At 32.1% G+C, this 25,265-nt stretch overlaps 2 protein-coding genes across 2 annotated transcripts; one reads left to right on the top strand and one right to left on the bottom strand.

The window, feature by feature from the left end:
• The first annotated feature begins 955 nt into the window (after positions 1–955).
• Got2 (glutamate oxaloacetate transaminase 2) lies at positions 956–14,700 on the top strand. The gene is made up of 9 exons (XM_068764698.1): positions 956–1,155; positions 1,567–1,723; positions 1,974–2,117; positions 3,725–3,931; positions 7,979–8,074; positions 10,238–10,388; positions 11,945–12,119; positions 13,178–13,328; positions 14,386–14,700. Exons 1-9 carry the CDS (start codon positions 1,064–1,066, stop codon positions 14,506–14,508), a joined length of 1,296 nt encoding a protein of 431 aa, XP_068620799.1. The 5' UTR covers positions 956–1,063; the 3' UTR covers positions 14,509–14,700.
• Positions 14,701–17,638: 2,938 nt separating this feature from the next.
• On the bottom strand, positions 17,639–24,851 carry LOC137922007 (BRCA2-interacting transcriptional repressor EMSY). Its single transcript, XM_068764825.1, has 6 exons — positions 24,680–24,851; positions 24,371–24,545; positions 22,818–23,121; positions 22,563–22,731; positions 20,185–22,101; positions 17,639–20,111 (listed from the first exon to the last, which is right to left on the bottom strand). The coding sequence occupies exons 1-6, from the start codon at positions 24,738–24,740 to the stop codon at positions 19,639–19,641; spliced, it is 3,099 nt and encodes a 1,032-aa protein (XP_068620926.1). The 5' UTR covers positions 24,741–24,851; the 3' UTR covers positions 17,639–19,638.
• Positions 24,852–25,265: the final 414 nt, after the last annotated feature.

Raw genomic sequence — 25,265 nt, 5'->3', positions numbered from 1 at the left:
CAAACAGAAAAGTAACATATCCTTAGTAGGGTTTCCTGACGCTTTAGAACTTGGGTTTGACTTCATTTGTAGGAATTTATTTCTCATTTATTACAAAAACTGTTCTAAATCCGTTTTTGAATTTAATAAAAATTCTATAGTTAATGCATGGCAATATAAGTCGGCAAAAAAATAAAAAATAAATAGTACAAGGCTAAGCTGGGCAAAAAAAGTGTAAATAAGTAAAATTTCTACTAATCGATAAAATTTAAAACTTTTGATGTGGGTATATTATGAAGTTCAGAAATTTGTGTAAAGTCAAAGCACACATACACCTTTTATAAACGTAGACTCAAAACATGTACCAGTCTTAAAATACTTTTCTTAAAAAGGTATTACTAAATTAGTTTAACAAACTAGTTCGGTATACAAAAAAAGTTCAGTAAACAGAATCATAAAGCTGCATAATATTTATAGTCATTTAATTGTAGAGATGTATATAATTAATAAAATATGTAAATGTACCTGCCTTTAAATATAACGAGGTATAATATACAAAAATTCAGTCGACAACGATGTCGCATTGACGTAAATTTTAATCCATAATAACACAATATTGTCATCAATAAAAAAATACCCTAATTTTGTGGTAATCTATAATTCTTTATGAATACGGAGAGACAGATATGATTTTTAGTAAATTATGAGTATAATTCAAAACAGTTTGCTTGTTAACTAATAAATTCTGTTTTTAATGTTTACGTGATGAATAAATATTTAAACTTAATAAACAAAATATCATTAAAAACGTAACGTATATAGCAAATTATTCATATAAATTCTGTACAAATGAAACTATAACATGATAACTTGATATTTAATTGTGAGCCATTATTTTACATGTAAAAATTATATTTAATTAATAGAATACTTTAGGATATAGACGTGACAACAATCTGGCAACTATTGTTATCAGCCAGTCAAGTTGTTAAAACGTTTCCATCCCATTAGATTACGAATCCGGCAGATCTTGTACTCTAATCAGAATACTTTTAGTAGCTAACGAGAGTTCGACAGTATTACAATGACGCAAGTACTAAAGAAATTAACAGTGCAAGTTCTCAAAAATAATAATGTAGAAAATATTTTCGCGATTACAGGCGTCAGAGCTAACAGGTGACGAACCGGCGTTTTTGGTTATTTACGTAACAGTGTTATTAAATTCTTCTAACGCTTAATAAGAATAAAGTACTTTCTTTTAAAATGTATACGTATAACTGTGTGCATTTTGCTAATTCTACAATGAATAATCAAATATTTGTTGTATGTTATTGGTTTCAGCGCTGCAAAGTCTAATTGTACAACATGTTACAACTCTTCCAACTTTTTTATTTGTTATAAATAAAGTTCCAAATACCTTTGAACTAAGACTTGGTTGGAAACCATTTCTAAAGTTTAACATACATATCTAGAAGCTCGATACAAAATTATACTACTATTCTTACAAATTAAAAATAATAAACATATCTTAATTATTAAGTTTGTAGTTTTTGGAACACTGCTTTTATAATACTTATTTTTTGTTAGCACCTGGTGGAGCAATGTGCAGATGGGACCACCTGATGTTATTTTAGGTATAACAGAAGCTTATAAAAAAGATAGTAATCCAAAAAAAGTGAACTTGGGTGTAGGAGCATACAGGGATGATGATGGCAAACCATTTGTTTTACCTTCAGTAAGAAAGGTAAGATTAACTCTGATTTTATATAGATATAATTCTATAACTTACAAACTTTTTTGAAGTGGTATAAATATTGAATGTTACCTAAAATTTATATCTTAAGGTAGCCAGTAATGTAGCCAGTTTTTAATTCCCTAGTCATAAAGAAAATCTGCACTCCTGAACTTTAGCATAGTGTTACATAACATAGTGTTGAGGTAACTCATTTTTGGTGAAATTGAAACCATAAAACATTTATATATTTTTTGTCCAGGCAGAGGAAGTTATTTATAAGAAAGCTCTGAATCATGAATATGCACCAATTGGAGGTGAGGCAAGTTATACAGATGCAGTAGCAAAACTTGCTTTTGGAGAAGACAGCCCTGTTCTTAAGGGAAAAATAAATTGCACTGTGCAAGTAAGTTTATATTTTTTATTTACCTGCATATGTCAACTAGTGTAATTTGAGTATATAACATATTAACTTTAGATGTCTCCACAACTACAAAATTACCTTTCAAATTAATTAATTGTCAGCTTTATAATATTTATTTACATGTTTGTAATAGGATAGCGATGGTAAAAAGTATTTTCTATCTCCTTAATGTTATTGAAGCAGAAATATAACATTTACATAAAAGATACTTTAGTGTTGCCTAATGCTGTCAAGAGAAAGTTGTATATATTTTGGTGCATAAATTGTTAGTTGGATAGTTGCCAGTTTGTAAGAAATGTCAATTTTTTATAAAGGTTTTTTTTTTCTGAAAGAAATTCTGTGGACAATGTCAGAAGAAGGTCTTTCTTGCTATAGCCTGGTTAGGTTGATTTTTTTTAAAAATTGTTGTCATGAAAAAAAATCTATATCTTGTACATATTTTTTAAATTATAGCCATTGAAGGTAGTCAATAAGTTTTAATACATCTTGTTATGTTTTTGACTTCTCTGTAAATGAAACAAGGGTTATTCACAGTTAAAATTCACACTTGTGATGACTTCAATGAAAATAGCTTTTTTTGTCAAACTATGTACTCAAAATAATTACTGCTCCCAACTTTAATCCAACATAAAACTGCATGTCATAGATTTTTCTTATTAATTTTCCGATGTTATCTACGACTCGTCGCAAATCAGAACAATTTCGGATTGACGTTGGTTTATGGGACACTCTGTAAATCATTGAAAACAAGTCGGGAATAAAAGACATCTAATAATAAAAGTTTATTTATAATAAATGACAATGAACTTTTACCCCAATACAAATTAAACATGGTCAAATTAGCTCCATTGATGCATCCGTTTATCTATTATGACGACTCGTTGCCTTGACGATCATTCAGCACTATTTTGGCTACGGCAATTCGCCAAGAACTATTTTCGATTTAGTTTCTACACAGTCCGTACATAAATACAGATATTCGTATTAAGTAAACACAACAATTGTGTTCCTAAATAATGCAAAACGGATAAAAAGATTTATTTTTAAGTAGCAGATAGAAAGCCGTCGGACCAAATCAAATGAATAACATATTTAAAAATAAAATATTGTTTTAATTACAAATAAATATGTACTTGGAATTCCAAATCGAAATGTCAGAAATCTGTGTTTAAAGTTGCTAGTGTTGAGAAGTTTAATAAGTAATGAAAATGTTATTGAAAAAAACACTTTATAAGTGCTCAAGGAGGTCAAACCTCTGGTTAATTAATTGTTATAATTTGCTAGTTTTGCTACGGTTCTATAATGCTACCAAAACAGATGAACCGAATATTAGAAAAAAACAGTGTTAGCGTCGTCGTAAGCGTTGACGCTGGACGGCGCTCTCCTTATTTCCTCCCGTCTTACCACGTGCACACCTAAGGCGCGGTACAGCGGTTTCGGTTGCGTTGTAATTGAAAACCGTTTCTGCGCATGCTTTCTATTTATAATGGTATCCACTTTGTGAATGATGAACTGCGTTTATCAAATTAATAATAAATATAATAAATGTCTATGGCAAAGCACTTTTAAAAATTTGCATGTTTTCATAGACCTTATCAGGGACAGGAGCGCTGCGGCTCGGTTTCGAATTCATTACGAAGCACTACGCCAAGGCTAAGGAAGTATGGATGCCGTCGCCGACGTGGGGTAACCACCCCCAGATTTGTAACACCCTTAATCTACCCCACAAGAAGTACCGCTACTTTGACCCCAAGACTAATGGCTTTGATCTTAAAGGCGCTTTGGAAGACATTTGCGTAAGTAAAGCAAAAATATGTTTTATGTCTAAGATTCAACTTCAACGAGTTTAAATATGTATTAATATCTTTTTATGAGCAATTTACATTTTTACAACAGGAACAGGAACGAGTTTGGAAAATTTATTTTTACAACTTATTCGAATTATGGTGTACACTGTTCACGTATTACGTAATTTATCATTTCCGTAAATATTAATTTTTGGTTGTCGTCGCCGTTGATTCAGCCCAAAGAACCCACTGTGAGGCCTAGACCTTCTCCTAAAGATATCTATGGGGGATGAAACATAATCGCCACGTTTGGCAGGCGGGTTGGAGATCGCAGTGTGATATGGTAGGCAGAGGACGCTACTACCCATCCTCTAGAAACTTGTTTGTGAGCAGTAGCAAATCTGTATAATTTATGTAATAAATGTGAATTATATAAGATTTTATCACGGGAATCGAACCCGCGACCTACGATATAATATATAAAATTCTCGTGTCACGGTGTTCGAACTTGAACTCCTCCGAAACGGCTTGACCGATTTTTACCAAATTTTACATGCGTATTCAGTATGTCTGAGAATCGGCTACTATCTATTTTCCATACCCCTAAGTGATAAGGGTGGTCCACCCCTAAATTTAATTTTTAATTTTTTAGACAATTTTTTTGGTTTTTATTTTATTATGATACAGCATACAAAAATACATACAAACCTAAATTTTCACCCCTCTACGATCAACCCTTATCTTACATTTGTTAATTAAAAACTTTAATTTTTTTGCAAAACAACGTTTGCGGGATCAGCTAGTCATAAATAAAATCTAGATATAGTACGCAGTTATAAAATCCAGTTAAAACTAAATCGTGAATTATAGAGTTGTAAATACAATGCCACAGTAACGTCGCGTGATGTAACAGAGATAAGTAAGTAGGTTGCTGTGTGGGGTCAAAGTGAATAAACAAAAAACCAGATCATTTATCTGGATACCATGGAATTAGTCTTTGATAACTCAAATAAAAAAAAAAAACTGTGATAATGACATTCGTATTTTTCGTCCAAACATGTTATTATCGTTAAGTTATAACATTTATCAGCTTATGTAATAAATGTGCAAGATTATTTAAGTAATTATTTTATATTATTATGTCCCAGAGTTCTGTCTTAAGGAGTATGTTAACCAGTAACGATTTAGCATCTTTCGTTAGAAATAATACAAAAACAAAATAAATACTTTTTATTATTTTTGCATACTATACATTTTTTTATTGTCATTATTTAATTGACATTGAAATGGTTATGGAGGGGAAACACAAGTCACAAACACAGTCCGAGGGGCGTAGCGTATGACGTCCGTAGTCCACTCAAAGTGTACAGACGATCTTGTTTGAAGAAGTTAGCATCGGCTTCGGACAGGCCCTGTTTAGTATAAATGAGGGAGGCTTTTGCCCAGCAGTGGACGTTCTATGAATGAAATATTGACTATAATTGACATTATCCTACCGGTTTAATCATTGCAGTAATAGTTACGTGTAACGATTTAAGAAACGCAATGACTAACAATAATATTAACTAACTTTGAATTATAATTCAGTAAAGTCCAAGTTTTAATATAAATTTGTCTGTTTTCCTTACTTAAATGTATTATTTTTCCTATTTATTTACTTCTTAAGTAACTGTGATGTATGGATTCCAGTAAACACCGGAATAAACCGGAAAAAGGCACATTTATTCTATACTCAGAGTGCAAATGCTAAAAATGGCTATATTTATTTCTACTCTGTCTATAAGGTCTAAAAATAAAATTGTTTATTTGAATAGGTATTTTAGATAGAAAATTTTCTTTCAACGATTATCATTTGTTCGCCAACGAACTTTGTCTACGGTTTGGTGATTATATATATACTTTTTTCTCATATAAATATATTCGAAAAATAAAAAAAAATGTGGGTAAAATTCTTAAGTGTCAGACTACATGAAAATGGTGTATTGTTCCGTTTATGCCTACGATTTCACAACATGCAAACGAGAGTCCATAGTTCTCGTTTCCAATTACCCAGTGTAATGTAATATGAACTGTAATGTTTTTTAACAATCAATACGTGTGACGGTTACCGTGGAATTATATTATAAAAAAAATTCTAAAACACATATTACTCTATCTCCTTTACCCTTTTGATGCTAATCGAAAGAGGTATGCCTGACTCTTATCGGCTTTAACATCGCAGTCTTCTTTGAGTGCATGTTTAAAACCTTTTACACTCTATCCTAGGTTCATTAGTGCTTGCCTTGTGGCACGACGACTTTGAGAACTGCTGGAGTTACTTCATTATAATGGAGTTAGTTCACGCGCCCGTCGAGGATTACTCCTTATTGCATATATACATACGATAGATCATTTCTAAATCCACTTTAACGGTCATGTAATATATCACATAACCCCTCTCGAAGTTTAGAACGACGGCAGTGTTCTTGAATTTATATTTATAGATTCAATTTCATGTATATGATACTAGCTGTCCCGTTGTATATATATATATATATTTTTATTTCCCCTGGTGGGGCACAGGGCACCCTCAATGCATCGCCATCCTGTTCGGTTAAGCCTTGCGTTTTAATTCTGACCACGTCTTCTCTATTTACACCATCTCTGTCATCATCCAATTATTGTCCGTCGACAGGCCTGCTTAGGACGACCACGCTTTTGCTTTTATGCTTTTGCTATATATATAGGAAAGCAAAAGCGTGTATATATATATATATATATATATATATATATATATATATACATATATATATATAGGGAGTTCCATCAGAACGTGTGGCCTATTCAGTTTGCGTTTGATTTGCAGGTTGATGCGGGTATAATTACTTCTATAGAAGCTAATCTTTTATTTTATTATAACTTATTCGTAACACTATATGCTTACTCGTTTTTAGCATGTATATTAAATATGTGCGATGGTATATGGAGTGATTTAGCTCAAGCGCCCCCTCGGCTTGGGCTATGTGCTTGTCGGTATAATAATATATATATAAAAAAATTATTATTTTCACTTTATTATTATGAAACATTTTACTATCCACTTGCATAAGCGTTTATAGGACATTTATTGGCTTAGTTTATCCGATCTTGTACTATCAATCATCCGACGATCACGCAGCGACAACGTGACGCAATAAGTTCTTACTTATCATGCTTACGTATCTTTGATAGAGCGTGGAGGTAAAGCGATTGATTAGTTTTATTCGATTTATCTAAATTTTTCCGTGCTCTATCAGTTTTTTTAATTGTTTAATAACCCGATAAACTTTATCCCGTCTTTGCTATGGCTTATCAATTTGAACCTCAAAGCGAATTGCCATCAACGAAGTTCATAGCGAACTGTCAAACGCGCGAAGTTCATAGCGAACTGTCCAATGCGCTATATTTCAATAGTAATTATATTTTCTGAAAATTGGATTTTAATTTTTTTTTCTTTCCATAAGAACATACTACTAAGTATTTGACGTAACTTACGGAAAAAGGCCGTGGTCATATCTCATAGTTAAATATACATATAAAAGATTAAAGTAGGTGACTTAATTTCTCTTAATTCAATATAAAATAGAATGTAAGAAAATTGTAAATCGCAAATAAATTGGCTTTATTATTGTAATTAAAAGAAAACGGGATCTTTTTTATACTTTATGTAATAAAAATTATAAAATGATTGGTATTTGTCATACCAAAAAATTATAGTGATATGAGTGAACGTAGATACATAGAGAAAGTACCTTCTATTTAGTTCAAACTAAAGCTTATTAAAATTTCTTTGAACTACCTAAAACATAGTTCAAGGTGATAATAAATACTTAAGAATGAATTGCTCTTAATATTACAAAAAAATACTACGCTTTCCTAAATTTCAAAAACGTCTTTCATTGAATTTTATAGTGTAATAAAGATTCTATGATGATTTTTCTGTTATGCTATGAAACATGCTCTATCCAAAACATAACTTCCAAGTAGAAATTGTTAGCGATAGATTAAAATTTACCAAAAAATTGTGATTTTTTTCAGAAAATTCCAGAAGGTGCTATTATTCTGCTTCACGCATGCGCCCACAATCCAACTGGTGTTGACCCGCGCCCCAGCGACTGGGAACAACTGTCTGCGGTATAGTATCTTGAAAAAAAAATTCTCATATCTTCCTCTCTTCTTTTCAGTTTATAGACGCCCACTGCAAGGAACAGCTTCAAAGATTGTCACGATGACCGGTGTTGTACTGCCTGTATCCAGTGACTTCCCGTGACCTTGAATATGTCGTTCGTCTATGTAGTGGGTGGCCTACCCACGTCGCGTGTTGACTCGTGGTCACGAGCACGAGCGATGTGCCTAGTCCACTGCCACTTTAGACATTTTTTCTTTGAGCTACGTCGGTCTAGTCGACTAGTTTTTCTATTACCATAAAACATGGCGCCTGTCAGTGTCGGGTAGCGATTTTTATAAATGATGAATGAAATTTTATTGTTTATGATTCTGTCAAGTTTGTTGTACATCCAAACCAAGCGATTTTAAACTATATTTTTAAAGTAATTCTATATAAAGTAACCTGCTTCGTTTCGGTCTTATCTAATCCGTAGTCATCCCGGCGTTGCGCGCATATATGTCCAAAAGCTGTTTATAGGTTAAAAAAAAGTCGTTGCAACTTTCATGGCACAAGAAAACGACGGCAAATGGAACATTTTAAAATTATGACGTGTTATCATTATCATACGAATTTTTATCATGTTGACTAATGTCTTCGTTCGATATCACTCATATAAGATACATACAGGCCTTGACAGTGAACTTACAATGTGATATAAATAAATGAAGGTAACGTATTTACCTTTATACATAAATTTAGTCCGCTGTCTTAATTTCAAGATTTATGAATAGGAACTACAATATTTCAGGAAGATTAAAAACATGTATGTTTATATAAAGAATAAAAAATAATAAAATTTAATGAAATTTACTTCATATTTATAATATAAAGAGCAGCGGTAGCTTAGTGATTAAGAACATAGGCTCGCGGTCGGAGGTTGCAGGATTAAACCCCGATTAGGGACATTGTGAAAATTGTATACAATCACAAATGTGTACAGCGAATATTACATAACAGGGGTGGCCAACCTTCGGCTTGCGAGCCATATGCGGCTGTAAAGGATTGTAATTATTTGTGGCTCACGATACATGTATCCAAGTTACTTTTTAATTTTTTTATTGTTATAACATAAATTAATTATGAAATTTTAAAGAATTATCAGGAGTAAAATAAATGTGTTTAATTATTTGATTTAATTTGAATTCAAGACAAACATTACGTATTTTTATTTATATGATAACAAAAATTTAATTAGTGTAATTTCTGTACACTTGCTTATATCTTTCAATTCCGTATTTAATTGCGACTCGCAAAAAATCAAAAATTTTTGAAATAATGGATTGTATAAAAAAAGTAAAGTGGACAGTTTCATCACTCAAGACAATATCTTCCCGACCACCATACTAGGGAAACAGGTATTTGTCCTTTGCGGGTAGTTAAAGTGTAGTATATACAAAGATACATATGTATAAATACATTTATTCATATTATTTACTTATATATACTTTATAATACGTAAAAAATTAGTTTGGATCGCACTTGCCCGGGATAGAATAAGTAGTCAAAGAAAATAAATTATATTCATATTTAAAGCAGATCACTACCTAACATCTAGATTTCTAGATAGAAGTGCGGGAGTTTCTTCTGCAACTTTTCCCAGCGCTAAAGCTTTTGGTTTAACTTCGTCGCCTATGAGTCGGTATGTCTATGTCCACCTCCAGAAGCTTTTACACTAGGTGAATTCTCTCTTACTCTTACTTTGTCCTAAGCGATCCAAGAGATGTAATGACCCTAGTCGAGGTTCCTAAGGACAGCCTTGAGCTAAATTACATAAACAAGGTTTAAATTAAGCGATTTGTTAGAATTGTCAAGAGAAATACATGATGGAACCGGTGGCAGAAATACATAGAGACGCAAACTGTTCAACGCCTAAAAAATCTTATCCATTGCACTAAAAATCACTTAAAAATAGTAAAGTTTTAATTATAAGTGTTGTACATTGTTTATTTTAGTGCTTATTTAATTTTAAAAAATTGTATTATCTTTTACAAGAAGAACATTAGCCGTGTTCTCTGGCGCGTGTAATAATTAGTATAGATGTTTTACATGTGTATGCCAGTATTAACACTTCGTCTCAAACATTCTAATTTGAGCAATAATATATTTGTTGTTGTTTAAAATGTCAACAGGCCATAAAACAGAGGAAGCTGTTCCCGTTCTTCGACATGGCATACCAGGGCTTCGCCACTGGCAGCGTGGATAACGACGCCTTGGCTGTACGTCTGTTCGTGAAGGACGGACACCAGGTTACCTTGGCACAGAGTTTCGCTAAGAACATGGGTGAGTTCTACCTCTAGTAGAGTATATAGTGAATCTAATTAGAAAAGAAATGAAATAGAAAAGTAAAGAATGCAATGTCAATATAGCTTAATTATATGATATCATTAAAATCATTTTTAATCGTCAGCTTAAAATTAAGTTTACATTACTTCGTATCGCCTATCTACTGTGAAGAAATGAGAAACTCAATGGGATTTGTAATTTTTTGTTAAGAATTTTAGTTCAAAACCCTCGCAGCTTTAGGTTGAAGGATACCATTATAGGTGGGCACAAACTGATTCTAGTTTCAGTCTAATTGGGTTCTTCTCACATTCTTATCATTACAGTAGGGGTCGCTAAATGGGTAATAAGACAAAGAAATTAAGGGCTAATTGCAGTAATTGTTAGTCATGTATGTTATGGTTTGCAATGTGTTGTTGTTTTTGTTCTACGGTCATTGCTATTAAAAATGTTAATAGTATTTATAAATGTAATCACATACATATTTGCCCAAAGAGCTATTTTCCCAGCATTTATGGTGGTAGTGTTAACTATACTAGGCGAATACAAGAGCTTTAAATAAATGAGCATATGACCATCTCATTTCTGATTACAAGGTAAATAATTCAGTATAAATATAGTTCTAGCGTTGTGGCGAACCAGATGGTGCGTAATATTGCCGATTGGAAAAATTATAACGACTTGACCTTTTTTTATCAAACCCTAACCTGTTGTTGACGTCAGCTGTTTACATCTGTCGTGTTTAAAAATTAACGTTTAGGAATGTTATTTTAATAATAATTATCCATTCAAATTTGAGTGTTGTTTGTGTTGATCCAAATTACTGACAATATTCTAATTTTGTCTTAATATAAGCAAATAAAAATAAACTCGAAGCCTTAATATTTAAATAGTAATACTATTTATTAATATGCTTCCAGTTCTATATTTTGTATGATCATTTAAAAACCACAAGATACGTTTAACAGTTAATAAAATATATTTTTATAAATCAATAGCCTATTTAGTCTGACCTAACTCGCTGTACAATGGTTCCAATTGGACTATATAATAAAAAACAATTGCAGTCCTATGTTAATTTTCATTTACCAGTAATAACTGATAAAAAAGTTTATTAGTTACATTTTTTTAACATCGAATAATAATAATTTTCATACAATTATATTAATTTTAGGTTTGAATTATATCATTATAACCCAAATGTGTACTATTCATGGTCTAAAACATCCCATCCACTTTTTTCTTTTACTACTTTTTTATTTTTCTGCCTTTTCTTGTCAGTTTTAAAATATATTATCTGTATTAGTTTTATTTATCGTGTCCAATATTTAGCAACATAATCATCATTTCACCCGTAGGATAGGTCCACAGCTGGACATATGCATCCACTATAGATTTCCAATAGGACCGTTTTGAAGTTGGCTGCAACTAGTATCTTTCGATAGTCGTCTATCTAATTCATAGAACAGAATAACTTTACACAATGAAAATAATTTCCACATACTTTCCTGAAGAAATAATCAATAGATTATTTATAAAAATATATATCTTTCCAGGCTTGTACGGCGAGCGTGCCGGAGCCTTGACTTTCCTATGCGGAGACGAACAGTCAGCCGCTAAAGTGATGTCCCAAGTAAAGATCATGATTCGCACGATGTACTCCAACCCGCCGCTGTACGGCGCTCGCATCGTTCAAGAGATTCTCAACACTCCCGAACTTAAGAAGCAATGGTATGTTTGTTTATAGAATAATACGAATAATTGTTAATTATAACAGGCGACCACGCTTGGAACTTCGCTGATTGAATCAAAAACTAAGGTCAACAATGTAGCTCGAATAATTACTTGTCTCAAGTGGCAGTAGGCCCGAAAGGTTCGAGTGGTAACCAGCCAGTATACTTGGCGTGGGCGCCCTATCATCGCTGTGGGCGTGCGGCTAGTATTCATAATGTCTCAACACGAGAAATTTTTATAAAAAAAAGTAACACACGAATACAATACGCTAACTCTGTGCGAATTGTTGATTGTTACATGTCAATACTTTAGTCTTTTACTTTACTTCTACTTTAGTATTTTAATAATAAATTAATATATTAGGGAAGGCGGAATTTAATGTCATTTTTGTCGACATATTAAGACAAATTTGTATACTAGATGGCAAAAGGTTGTTTATAACTAAGGTGAATTTATTGTTGATTAGAAATAATAACTTTTCAAATGGAAGCCATGTGAATTTAACTTAAGAAAGCGACATTACTTCATGGTCCTAATATATTATACTAGCAGCACTACTTATATGTTTATACAATATTTCAATAATTTGATTCACAAAGGCTACAAGTAGAAGAAAACTTAGTATAGAGGTGATTGGTTATTGGTGTAAAAGCTTCGAAAGGGTGATTATTTAGCTCATTTGTTATCAAAACTTTTTTAAAGCTTTTATATCTATTTCTAATCATAGCTGTAAAGTGATCATTCTGAAATATTTATTTTTTCTATTGGAATTTAATACGGCCTATAACTTCTGACAGTATAAAGTGTGCATGGACAGATCGTAAACAATTATTAATATTTGTAATAATAAACTTGAAAGCGCTTTTCCTTACTATATTATTATTACGTCATTATTAATTCACAGCAAATGATCTACACATTCACTCCTTTTAACACCGATAACCAATTGCCTAGTAATGAGTACCATAGAATAACATATAGTATTTTTATAATATTATTTTATTCTAATAACTAATCCTTTTAGTAAATTTAGAATTGTTTTTTTTTTATTTAAGGTTGTCCGATGTGAAACTGATGGCCGACCGTATTATTTCGATGCGCAAACAACTCCGCGCAGGCATAGAGGGCGCTGGAAACCGTAACAAGTGGAACCACATCACCGACCAGATTGGAATGTTCTGTTTCACCGGACTCAAGCCCGAACAGGTTCTTTTTTTAAATCTTTACAGTCGATGACGTCACTAATGTTTCTAATATTTGATTTTATGAAATGCCAGGGTCATGTTCACCTTGTATTATCTGTTGTCATGTGATATATTAAATGTGAAGCATTTTGTATAAAGTTAGGAATTGAATCAGCTACCTCAAGATTTTAAGTCACTCACATCAAAGCCATAATAAAATAATCTTGGTTAAGTATAATTCAAAAGGCTATGAAATTATGTTTAATCAAATTAAATACAATTTTGTTTTTTTTTTCAATTATTATTGTGGTAATGGTTTTCAGTTCACAATGAATTAATGTTGCCCACTTTTTATAACAAAGTGTCTGCATTGACTAGGTTCCAAATTTAAATGATACCTCCGAACCCCATAGCCAAATTTACACATTTTTAAAATACCCCTGAAAAGACTTGTATGTTTGACCACATTACCTTGTATGAAGTTGTGCATGCTTATAGGCATATGATATTTAGGTACATTAACACAATGCAAACCATATTATGTAAATTTTATGTAAGAGCTTGTGTTAATTAAGAGGTGCCTTCGTAATGAAAACCAAGGATTATATATCCATATTATCAATTATTCTTGTTTTAAAGTATTATCATATAACATCAATAGACTATTGATCAAGTCCGAAAATTTTGTTTGTACATTTGCAAGTATAGATTTCCCTGGCCGAAAGCAGTCTCCATTACCTATTATTCGTATTAAGTAGCGACGATCGTCATTATTTCAGCTCTTTGTACGTCGATTGCTGGACAAAAGCCTTCCTCAAAGTTCTCTTATAGGCTCCTGAGGCAGCCATTGATGTTAATTATGGTTAAAAGGCCAAACATATCCAGGTCTTTGCCACCTTAAATTCTGTAAGACAGTAAATGCCAACAGCCAATCAGTTTTTGACGATTTCAAAAATAGGCATATAGAAAATTCATCACAAGCTTTTTATGTATTCTTCTTTTATTTACATTTTGTTTTACATCAGAAGCAACTAAGGGTCTCATAATTGCATACATTAAGTGACTTTTAATGTTTCTAGGTTGAGCGTCTCACTAAAGAGTTCCATATCTACTTGACTAAGGACGGACGAATCTCTGTCGCGGGTATCTCCTCTAAGAATGTCCAATACATCGCCGAGGCCATACACAAGGTGACCTCTTAAACGAAATATCGAATATCAAATATAACTGCCATAATCATAAGAGATAATGCTTTTAGTAACAAAAGAGTACAGTATTTATGCGAATGTTATAAATTAGACCATTTATGCTTCGATAAATGTTACTTGATTTGTAACCTTTTATTTTTTTTAAATTGTGTTATTATTTTTTATGTAATTAAAACGTAAATATTACATTTGGATTTTTTATTTTCCTCCCATTAAATAAGGCAGAACATAATTAAAATAACGTGTATAATTAAAACTGTTTATTGTTAAAATAAGTAGATAAAATAAAGTTGATGCCAAAACACAGAAATTGTATTAACATTTTTTCGGTGATTCTATGACTGAACTAAATTCTACGCAAAATATTTACAGCGGACAAACAAATTAATGGCTTATTCTATGTATAAAATGATGCAGGTCAATCGTTAACATTGCTTTTAAAAAAATATTTTTTTATATGTTATATTTATACAAATATCCACGCCCATTATAATGGCAACACAGTTTACTGGCGGTGATAACAACCTTCAACTTATTCACCTGCATCTGAATCCAAAAATCATAACTATAACATTCAACCCAACTAAATTTATTTAGAATATACACAACACATCAAAACAATGTGAGTTGTACATTTCTTATAGTTTATTATGTTATAATACATAATGTATATATTGACAATAAATGCCATTGATAAAAACCGTATTCTAATATTTACAAATTTGTCATAGATAATTACGCTATACATGGCACAATTTCTTTAGAATGCAACGTCATTCCAAAACGAGAAATATGTACCATTTTTTGTTAATGAACACTGGCTAAATTATATTTATTTTCTTTTCCAGCCAGCAATATTAAATATATTTATACATGATACGGACTTTTGGAACTTTCACGGCCTTTTTTATTATTACTTCGATAATCGTTTCGTTTTAATAAAGTATAACATTGTAACATAGAAATACAAAATATTGCGATATTATAATGTTTTAACCAAAAAAAATTCAAATAAATTACGTATATAAATTAAAATTTAACATAATACACAATTTGAAATACAGTCCATAGGTTGTATGTTAGCATAACATAGTCATTAATTATATACGCAAAGATGAAATAAATTTCACGTTTGTCATCCCTCCATGTTTTATTAAATAATGAAATTTGATAACGTAAAGTTTTTCAACGATTTTTAATACTGCTACCTGTACAGCAGTTTCTGTAGCACTATATTTCTTTTGTATTATTTTGCATTCAAAGTAAACTGATAATATTTATATTTGAAATTCATGCTACAAGCTGGTCTCTTGATAATGCAAATAAGAATTGTAACCCAAATTTTCTTCATTATAACCTTTGCTACTACTAACGCGATTTTAAGCATAATAGCATATTAAAATCATATATATGCAAATTACATGTATTATGACATATCGGATCTTGGGATGCATAAGGTTGATAATAACACTTTAAAAATACACCGGATGCAATTAAATGCAAGTGAATTCACAAAATAACCTCCTTTTTAATTTATGCATAACTTTTTGAAGTCGCCTTTATAATTTTTTTTGTGGAAATGTATAGATAAATATGCACCTACATTTGAGGTGACTGTACCTGTGATATATAATTATCACGTATGATCCATTTAAAAAACATCTGCTTGTAAATTTAATTACATTATAGGCAAGATCAGATTTAACACTCGTATCATTTTAAATTGAGAACTGTTTTTGTTAACTATACTTTTTTTCCGGCCATGGCCATACAAACGTTTATCACTTGTAATAGCCGCTGGGGTATTCAATAGATAGCTTCCTCCATCACGATTTAAAAAAAGTGTAATTAATACTAACCACTTGCTCTTTTAGTAAGGAACCTTCTAGAGTATGTAGAGCATTTACTGGAAATTTCGTTCATATTTATACATAATATGAACCGAGCTACCCTATATTCGTAGGTCAGAGTTAGTATAGCGCTTTTCAACCGAATTTTTTTTAAAACGTGGATGTGACAATTAGAGATAAAAGTCAACATGCATTTACGCGTCGCTATTTTTAAAAAGGTGTGCAACATTTTTTTATTATCCAAAAAATCATTATTCTGTGATTCATTGCCAGTTTTTAGTTTCTTCTAATTTTTAATAAGATTTTTGGTCTTTGTTTACATGTCAAAGGCATGACTTGATTCTACTACGACCTTAAAGTGTTTTTTACAGGTTTTCACAAAAAACATGACATTTTTCTATGTCATTTTTCGGCCAATGTCAATAAAATATCTAATGAGAAACTACATCAACTTACTTCTTATACCTTTGTACCAATTCATTGGAAGACGCCGTAATAGTTTTTCAATTATTACAATTATCACGTTACGTTGTATTTCGTTATATACGTCCCACATAAAAACACCACATAAAAAGATTTATCGTCACACTAATTGAGTATTTAGTTCTTGGGATAACTATAATAAAATACGACAAAATGCATTGGAAATCTCTCTTGTCGCGCTGTCTGTCTGCTACGTATGCTAATTGAAAAATAAATTTGAAAGCAATATTAATATAATTAACAAATAGCATACATAAAAATTGTACACTAAAAAATAATTTGTCACTACGATTATGGTCCTTGTTTATATAGAGATAAGATTTAGGTTTTTATTGTGATAAATACCTCGTTATTGCGTGTCACCAAAAATTGGAGATACAAAGCTTGTTGTTAAGAACGATTTAATGATAATATGTTGAAGTAAAATCGTATCATATATACAGTCACTCTATAGGTGTTCTTTAGTGTAAAACACGTCGCATTGTTGCAAGTACGTAAGGCAAAGCATTTTTCTAGTATATAACAATGGATATATTTATGTTATTATCCTGCTACATAACCCTTTGCTATATATATGAAAACTATGTAACATATTTGACTACATATTTAAAGCAAAATATAATCTTATTCTACCTTAATAAAGTAATTCATAATTAACACAAAATAATAATGAAACAAACGACTATGTTGATTTGTGCGTCACAGTACGAACATTGTTTACTAATAGATTAAAACATGACAATTATTAATATTTGCAATATCAATTAAAAAATAATACCTTATATGTAATGAGTAATAAAACAAATTTATACAAAAAATGTTTCTGTTATTAGACGATAATATTTACACATTTCTCAACTTGGTAACAGATGTATTGATGAATATTGAGATACATTTTATCATTTGTCATTAATTAAATAAATTGAACGGCGTGCTTGTAAATTTTCATTTAAAAATTGTATTAGATATATTTTAAAAGGTATAATTTTATTACAATACTTATAACCAATAATGTAAATTCTGATATTTTAGACATCACATTGTGTTAGAAAACTTTGCCCGTCATGGTGTCTAGAACCCTTGGTTTGATATTCAAAATTTACATAAATAACTCTTCAAAATAATCTTTCGATTTATACAGCGTATTACAGTTCAGTTTTGTATGTTCCAATTGCACTTTTGCTTCCAGCTTAAACACACACATTGTACATTTTTATGCAAAATATTTTAATGAATTATCATTCGGAACATAAATCTATTTAGAATTGTTTCGATATGTCCACATACAATGAGGTGATTAAATAAACCTAACACTTGTGCACTAAAAAAATATCCAAATTGTATAATTATTCATAATTATTATTCTCTTGTGTTGGATACAATAATGTTAAATAAATAAAACTAAATTGATACGACATATACATAGAACTACAAATTAAACATTGCTGTGGTCATTATTATTCAATTAGTAATATTTTCATATTCACCTATAAATTCGTTAAATCTTGAAATCTACTCTTAGGACGAAACCATTAAGCAAAATAATCCAGTTATACCATTGTGTAAATGTATAGCAGATTTTGTTTAATTTTTCAAAGTAAATTATTATTGTACTAAATGTTTTGCATAGTCCCATAAATCTTGTAGCATACATTCATTGCAGGGAGTATTATGTTCTTTTAAATCATGCCTAAATTTTACTATAAATATGAATATATATATTCAAATGTTATGTAAGTAAAATAAAAAATAATACAAAATATGTGCATACCAAATGCTTAACTAACGAGCAAATTATCAACATTTTTATATTTTAACCATGCATTGAAACTTCTAGAAAATCCGGACCTTAAAAAACTGATACAAAATAAAAATACGTGACATTGAATTATAGATATAAACAAGTATTCAAACATCTTCATTTGCATGTAAAAATTTAAAGTATAACATCTTTTAATAGAACACCTATTCACTCAGCTCATAAATGTAATGAAAGTAAATTTTTTATGAGAATCAATGCTATGTATAATTTAGAACAAAATAATTTTATTTAATAGTCAACAGTATTTGATTTTATCTTCGTGTACAAATATATTTCATCAATAACAATATTGCTACTATAATAATTATAAAGAAATACAGTGGTGTGTATAACTAAGTAATATTCTAAAATGAAAAGGTTATAGAGAATAAAAACATTACAAAGCATTATTAAAAAAATATTACAATCATTAACAATCTATTTACAACACATTTTAATTTAATATATTAAATAGCGGCAATTTTTATTGGCCGTTATACATTTGCTCATTAGTTAAGCTAAACTTTAAAAATACATATTTTGACACATTTTCATTTTTCATGTACTATTTGTCTGTTATTGCACATAAATGCGATGTTTATTTCTTCAGTAAATATGGGTTGTTAAACAGAAAATTTATTATCGTATCAAATAAGAGGAAACATGCCAAGGTGTTTAGATTCACAAATGCACTTTTGAAAAAATGGATATCAAGTTAGTTCATGCGGGCCATAACAGGAATCGTCTCCTAACATCGAAGCCGCTGCTACTCTTAGCCTCTTCATTAAACACACCCGTGACATATAACACAACATAACATATAACACAAACATGTCCACAACCTCACCAGTTTAGACTTAAGTCGAAATAGATGCGCTCCTCCTATGTCAAGTTACACTTCACTTCACAAGTTCTTACTTATCCTAATTTCAGACTGTATAGACAGTTTCAACCAAACTTCCACATGTAATTTTAATACTAATTTATTGCTCACGGTTTATTTGAAGGCAAACATTCACTTACACTCTGCGAATCAGTCGAGTTGGCGGAGTCTTCGGCGTGTAACCGACAGAGCTGGTCCAGTTCGTCGGTCCGTCGACTTTCGCGCTTGCTCTCCGTCGAGAACACGTCATCTCCAACCAACATGCTCTCGTCTAAGTAAGAAAACGAGTCTAAATTGATTTCGGACGTAGTTATTGCTGTGCTGTATATATCTATCCTCTTCTGCAGCGATTTCGCATCCGCCACTTTCTCGGACAGCTTCTCCTTCGCTTTCGTCAGCGCGTCCGACTCCGTGTTATCGAATTTGATATCGCACTCTTTTAACTTGTCGGATATTTTGGACCTGAGAGACACAAACGACGAGTCGTTGCTGGAAGACCCCTCGTCCTGCAACTGACTCAGTAAAGTACGCGTGGCTAGGGACAGAGCACCCGGCCCGCTGTACATTTCGTTGCCCTCCCCTAAAAATTGCACGAATATTAAAGCATCACCCGTTACGTAAAATCGACACCGTATGTTAAGAACAAAACTTACCGCTAGGTGTCGCTCGTTGTATGCTCTCCGGGGCGGAAAGTTTGTTTTTCTTTTTGTGGGGGTCCACAATGTACTCACTGTCGCTGTCACTGGACATACCGAGGTCTAAATGCAGCGAATTTAGTTTGTCGTCTTCGTCTTTATCCTTGGAAACGGTCTCCAGTTCCATTTCCCAGTCAGTCACACTAGACGAGTCTTTACCGCCCTCCGTGCTCTTATCGAAAGCTTTACTTTTGCTCTTATGAATGATGGGAAGACCGGTTTCTTCCAGAGGCATCATATCTCCTATGCTCTCGGTCGTCGAGTCTAAACTATTAGGATTACAGGTTTCCTCCGTCATGTGGCTTTCGAAAAGAACTGGGGTGTCTTGTGTAATTTGCTGATGAGGGGCTTTTTTAAATTCCGTTGAACGGGGCGAGCTGGTGTTGCGACTGTCTAATATTTCAGACATGGTCGTTGGCCTGCCGGACTGTTCATTGTTTAGTTCTAGCACTATGACGTTGCCGGTACACTTGTCTGCTTCCATTTGATCCGGTTTAGAAGCTTGTAAGAGTTGATTGACATTCTTGCCCATGATTATTTTGGACATGTCGTTTCCATTCTTAGTAAACGTTAATGCTTTGCCAATCGTGCTACCTTTTTGTACTACTATTAAACTGCCTTTGGAGCTCGCGGGCCGTACTATGGGGTTTGTTATTTTCGGGGAAGAAACTGGAGCAAGGCCCTTCACGGGGACAATGTCGGCAAGGTTTGCCGTTTTGATTGGCTCGACGCCTACTATTTTTGCATTGGAAGGAATCGTATTGACCGTCGCGGGCTTGGATACCACTGTCACCGCAGTTGACTTAGTGACTTGATTAAGCGATTGGGAGCTAACCGGTACTAATTTCATCGCAGTCTGTACTCCCTTTATCTGTAATAACGGAACTTCCCCAATGGGTTTAGTTCGACCCTTGGCGGGTAACACAACCATTTTTTGTCCGGATTTAGAATTTAAAACGATCGTTTTAGCAGAGACCTTTAGGTCTGTGGCAGGGATGCCTTTGGGCGTGAGATGTTCGGAAACTTTGGACGTTACGTTGTTTGTACTGATAACATGGCCATCTTTGTTATGAGTATTAGGAGTTGACGTCAGGATTATTTTAGAATTAGTTAATGTTTTATTTTCCATCGTCGGTTTGGACACGACAATCATTTTATCGGTTACTATGGGTGTACTTGGCGTTCTACATTTATTTGCAGAACCTATAACTTTTGTGGCAACAAGTTTACCCGTGTTCAAGGCTTTTTGCGTTGAGCTAGGAGCGACCACAACTTGTCGACTGGATAAGATCTTAACGTTCTCTGAAGGTTTTTGTAATATTTTGAATTCTGACATTTGTACTTTTTTATCTGTGGGTACATCACCGCGCTTTTTAATGATGAGTTGGCAAGGTTTTCCACTGGTGGTTTGTTTGGACACGGGAGTGCTTTGTGCTTGTAGGGAGGCAGAGTCGTCCGGATGCGCGTTGTCGGACACGGCCAGTTCGTGCGGCACCGTCGCGGGCTGCGTGAGGAGTTGCAAGGTCGGCGAGTCGGTCACCATTCCCGGTGACGACATAACTTTAGGTTTAATTTCATCCACGAATTCCGATTTAGACTTACCACCTAAGACTGATTGAGCGTAACTCGCTTGAAACGAGTTGGGGGGCCCGCTGTATTCCAACTGTAACGGGTTGTGATTGAATTGTTTGTTAGGGGACATTGGTAGTTCTTGCGATTTCCGTTGGTTAGACTTTGCGTGCACAGCACTCTTAGAACTTAATTTATGTGACCTGTGTTTATGTGATGATCTGGATGTATTGGGTTGATTTGATTTACTTGTTGAGACTTTGCTTACTTGATTATATGAGTGTTTTGACTGGCCAGAAGATTTACCTGCAACACATTAATAATGTAAATTAACAACATGACAAGACAGATTGGCAATCCAGAGCAGTCATGTATGGGGCTGCCTTTCTTAATGTCCTTAGGACAATAGAGTTCAATAAGTAAGCAAAGTTATTTATTTTTATTGTAAAAATACGCAAAAATACAAAATGGGTATTGAATTTAAAAATAAATTTGTATAATATGGAATTTAATATTATTTAACTTGTATCAATAATTCTTTAAAATTTGATGATTAATTGTTTAAAGCTGTTTGTTAAGTATGTAGTTCTAAATATTGAAATAATTCAACAAATAATTGAAACCAAAAAATATAACTTAAAGAGCCACATGTTGCCCCAAACTTAAGTGTATTATATCCCAACAAACAATTTGGACAGCAAAAAATATTTTTTTGGTTATTAAAAAGATACATAGATAAATAATAACTATAAATTAAAATGACTAACTTGAAGCTGGTTGTGAGAACTTAGAATATATTTGAGATAGGTTAAGGTGTTTTTGATTTGTATTAATTGGTATGTTCCTCATATTTTTGACAGGCGTAGTTTCATCATCAGGTATTACACCGCCCTCAGGAACTTTTCTTTTCCGACAAATCAGTTCCGTTTCCCACATCTGAAAATGAAAAATTTAATTATCCATTTAGTAGTTCAAGAAATTTAAATTATTATAATACGGAGGACATATTAACAAAAAAATACTTTTATTGTTTCATCTTCCATGGCAATAGGGGGATATAACAACTCGTCCATTTCTTCATTTGTTGAAAGTGCACTTTCAGCCGTTTGACCTTCAGGATTTGGAAGTTCTTCCTCATTAGATTTTGGTGCGACAAGTTTCTCAGCTTCCAATTTCCTTTGCAATTCCTTATTTTCGGAAGCAGCTGCTTCTGCCGCTTTATCTGCAATTTCTGTGTATGCGGTTTGTGGAATTCCTCGTGGCAACAATGGTATCCTTCTCCTGCCTTCGCTGATCCATCCTAATCCTGTATTTGGACCGGCTAACCTGTGAAATAAAAGACATTGCTTATAAACTTCATGTGAAATAATTTATAGAGGATTGGACTGTTACTTTAATTAATGGTTATATGATGCTATTTTATAAAAACATTAATTTTTCTGCTACAATAAGTGCATTAATTGTAACTACATGTTTATTTACATTAATATTATATGTAATAATAGTAAGTTACTCACATCTAAAATTTAATTATGTAACAGAAAAAAAAGTTCTCTTAAGAAACAAAAGAATTAAATGGGTGTTAATAAAAAATATCTTCATCTTATTCCAAAAGATAGAATTAGAAGTAGATTATAAAAAAGGAAATAAATTGACAACTCCATATCTAGAATGAAATTTAGACACAGCAACATCAGCAATAATAGATCTGACTACCAAACTATACCATATAATCAATTTAAAAAAGTTTAGAGTAGGTTTTGTAGATTTGACAAAATTATGTAATCGGAAAACACAAAGTTTTTATGCACTAAAGTTTGGTCCTTAACAAATATCTGTAATACCACCTAAAAATAAATAAATAAACTATTTGAAAGTTTTAAAGTTAAACATAAACAATGACTTCAGTTGCAAATCTTATACTTATTATAATAACAAGTTAATATTTCATAGTTTTATTAATAATCAGAAATGTTTGAAATAGAACATAATCATGATAAAAGTGGTTAGTAACTTAATTAAATAACAAATACTAGATTTATTTAACAATACATTGTATTTGTTTATTTAAAATGGTTCTCTTTAAAAACTTTGAAATATACTCAATCAATCTTTTATGTAAATAAATAAATGTACAAAAAAGATTTAATAGAATTGAAACATATCTACAATCAAGTAATCACAAGAATAAAAAATAATGTTTAGAATTATGTACAGTTAATTAGTTTCTCTAGGTTATCTGTCAAACTAGAATAAAAAATAATTATTTAAATAAGACAAATATGTCCTTAAAATTCATGTGATAGCCTCAAAACATACTATCAAAAACTTACATGAATAAATAAAAAGCTACATCTACACTATAAACAAATGACAAAGAGAAAAAAATAAAATAAATATTTGTCAAAAATTTTCATAAATCTTTTAACAAGCACCAATGAATTAGATAAAATTATTTTGATGCATGAAACTTAGGATAATTGGTTACACTGAACATATCTGCCATCTTTGACTTTGAGAAGCATTGTTACAAAAATAAATCAAGAAGCAAAAACAAATTTAAAATATAACTTACTGATCTGCAATGGTTGCTAATAGTTCATCGTTGGACACGCGACGCGCCTCCGCACTGTGGCGGTCATTGCTTATGTGCAAAACCGCGCGCAGCTCCTCGAGCAACTTTTTTCTATTCTCCTCTAATGCCCCTTGTGCTCTTAACACACTGATCATTTTCGAGTAGGCTTCTAATTCTGAAAATATGAACTGCATATTACGAGAAGTTCTCTTTAAACACATTTCATCACTTCTAATCAACATAATTGAGCGGGTTCGATATAAGAAAATCATAGGAGGGAAAATGAATGCCATAAGACTAAATATATACCAAGTCTCCTTAGCGTCTGGCGACATTCGTCGCGGGTCATATTTAATAACATGGGCCACATGTTGCGGCTGTTAAAATATTCACTAATCGGGAGCTATTGGATTATATTAATTTGACCATATTTTATTAAATACTAAACTAGCAAATATCCATACTGTTTACTTCAAACGACAATTCGTTCATTTTGACATTTCAAGTAGAGATGCGAAAAAATAACGGATGGCTTGAATTTTGTCTATGATTTTAAGGCACGCCTGTGTAAACTTTCAATATTGCCTAAAAATATAAACAATTTTTTATTTTATTTAATTTCTTCTTATGGGTTTGTTTTTGACAGAGCAGTCGTGGCCGTGAAGCAGGCTTTTTTAACTTTTCTTTTCATTTCTCTAACACTGGGTATTTCTAGACGGACTGATTTGTAGGTGATTTTGAGAAGACCTTCATTGGATGTATCAATTGTGAGACAATCTTTAGATCTTGAGCCTATCTGTTACTTAGTCCCAGGTAAGAAGTTTCCCATCGCATATCCTTTGTTTCGCATAACATAACTATATGTCGAAATTTGACTGTATTTGCTCTTGAGGTC

This window comes from Battus philenor, unplaced genomic scaffold (assembly GCF_028537555.1).
Source record: "Battus philenor isolate CCGP_79_NKW_IND1 unplaced genomic scaffold, ilBatPhil1.0.hap1 SCAF_2, whole genome shotgun sequence".
In the NCBI taxonomy this organism is placed as follows: domain Eukaryota; kingdom Metazoa; phylum Arthropoda; class Insecta; order Lepidoptera; family Papilionidae; genus Battus; species Battus philenor.
This window is presented reverse-complemented; position numbering and strand designations above follow the sequence as displayed.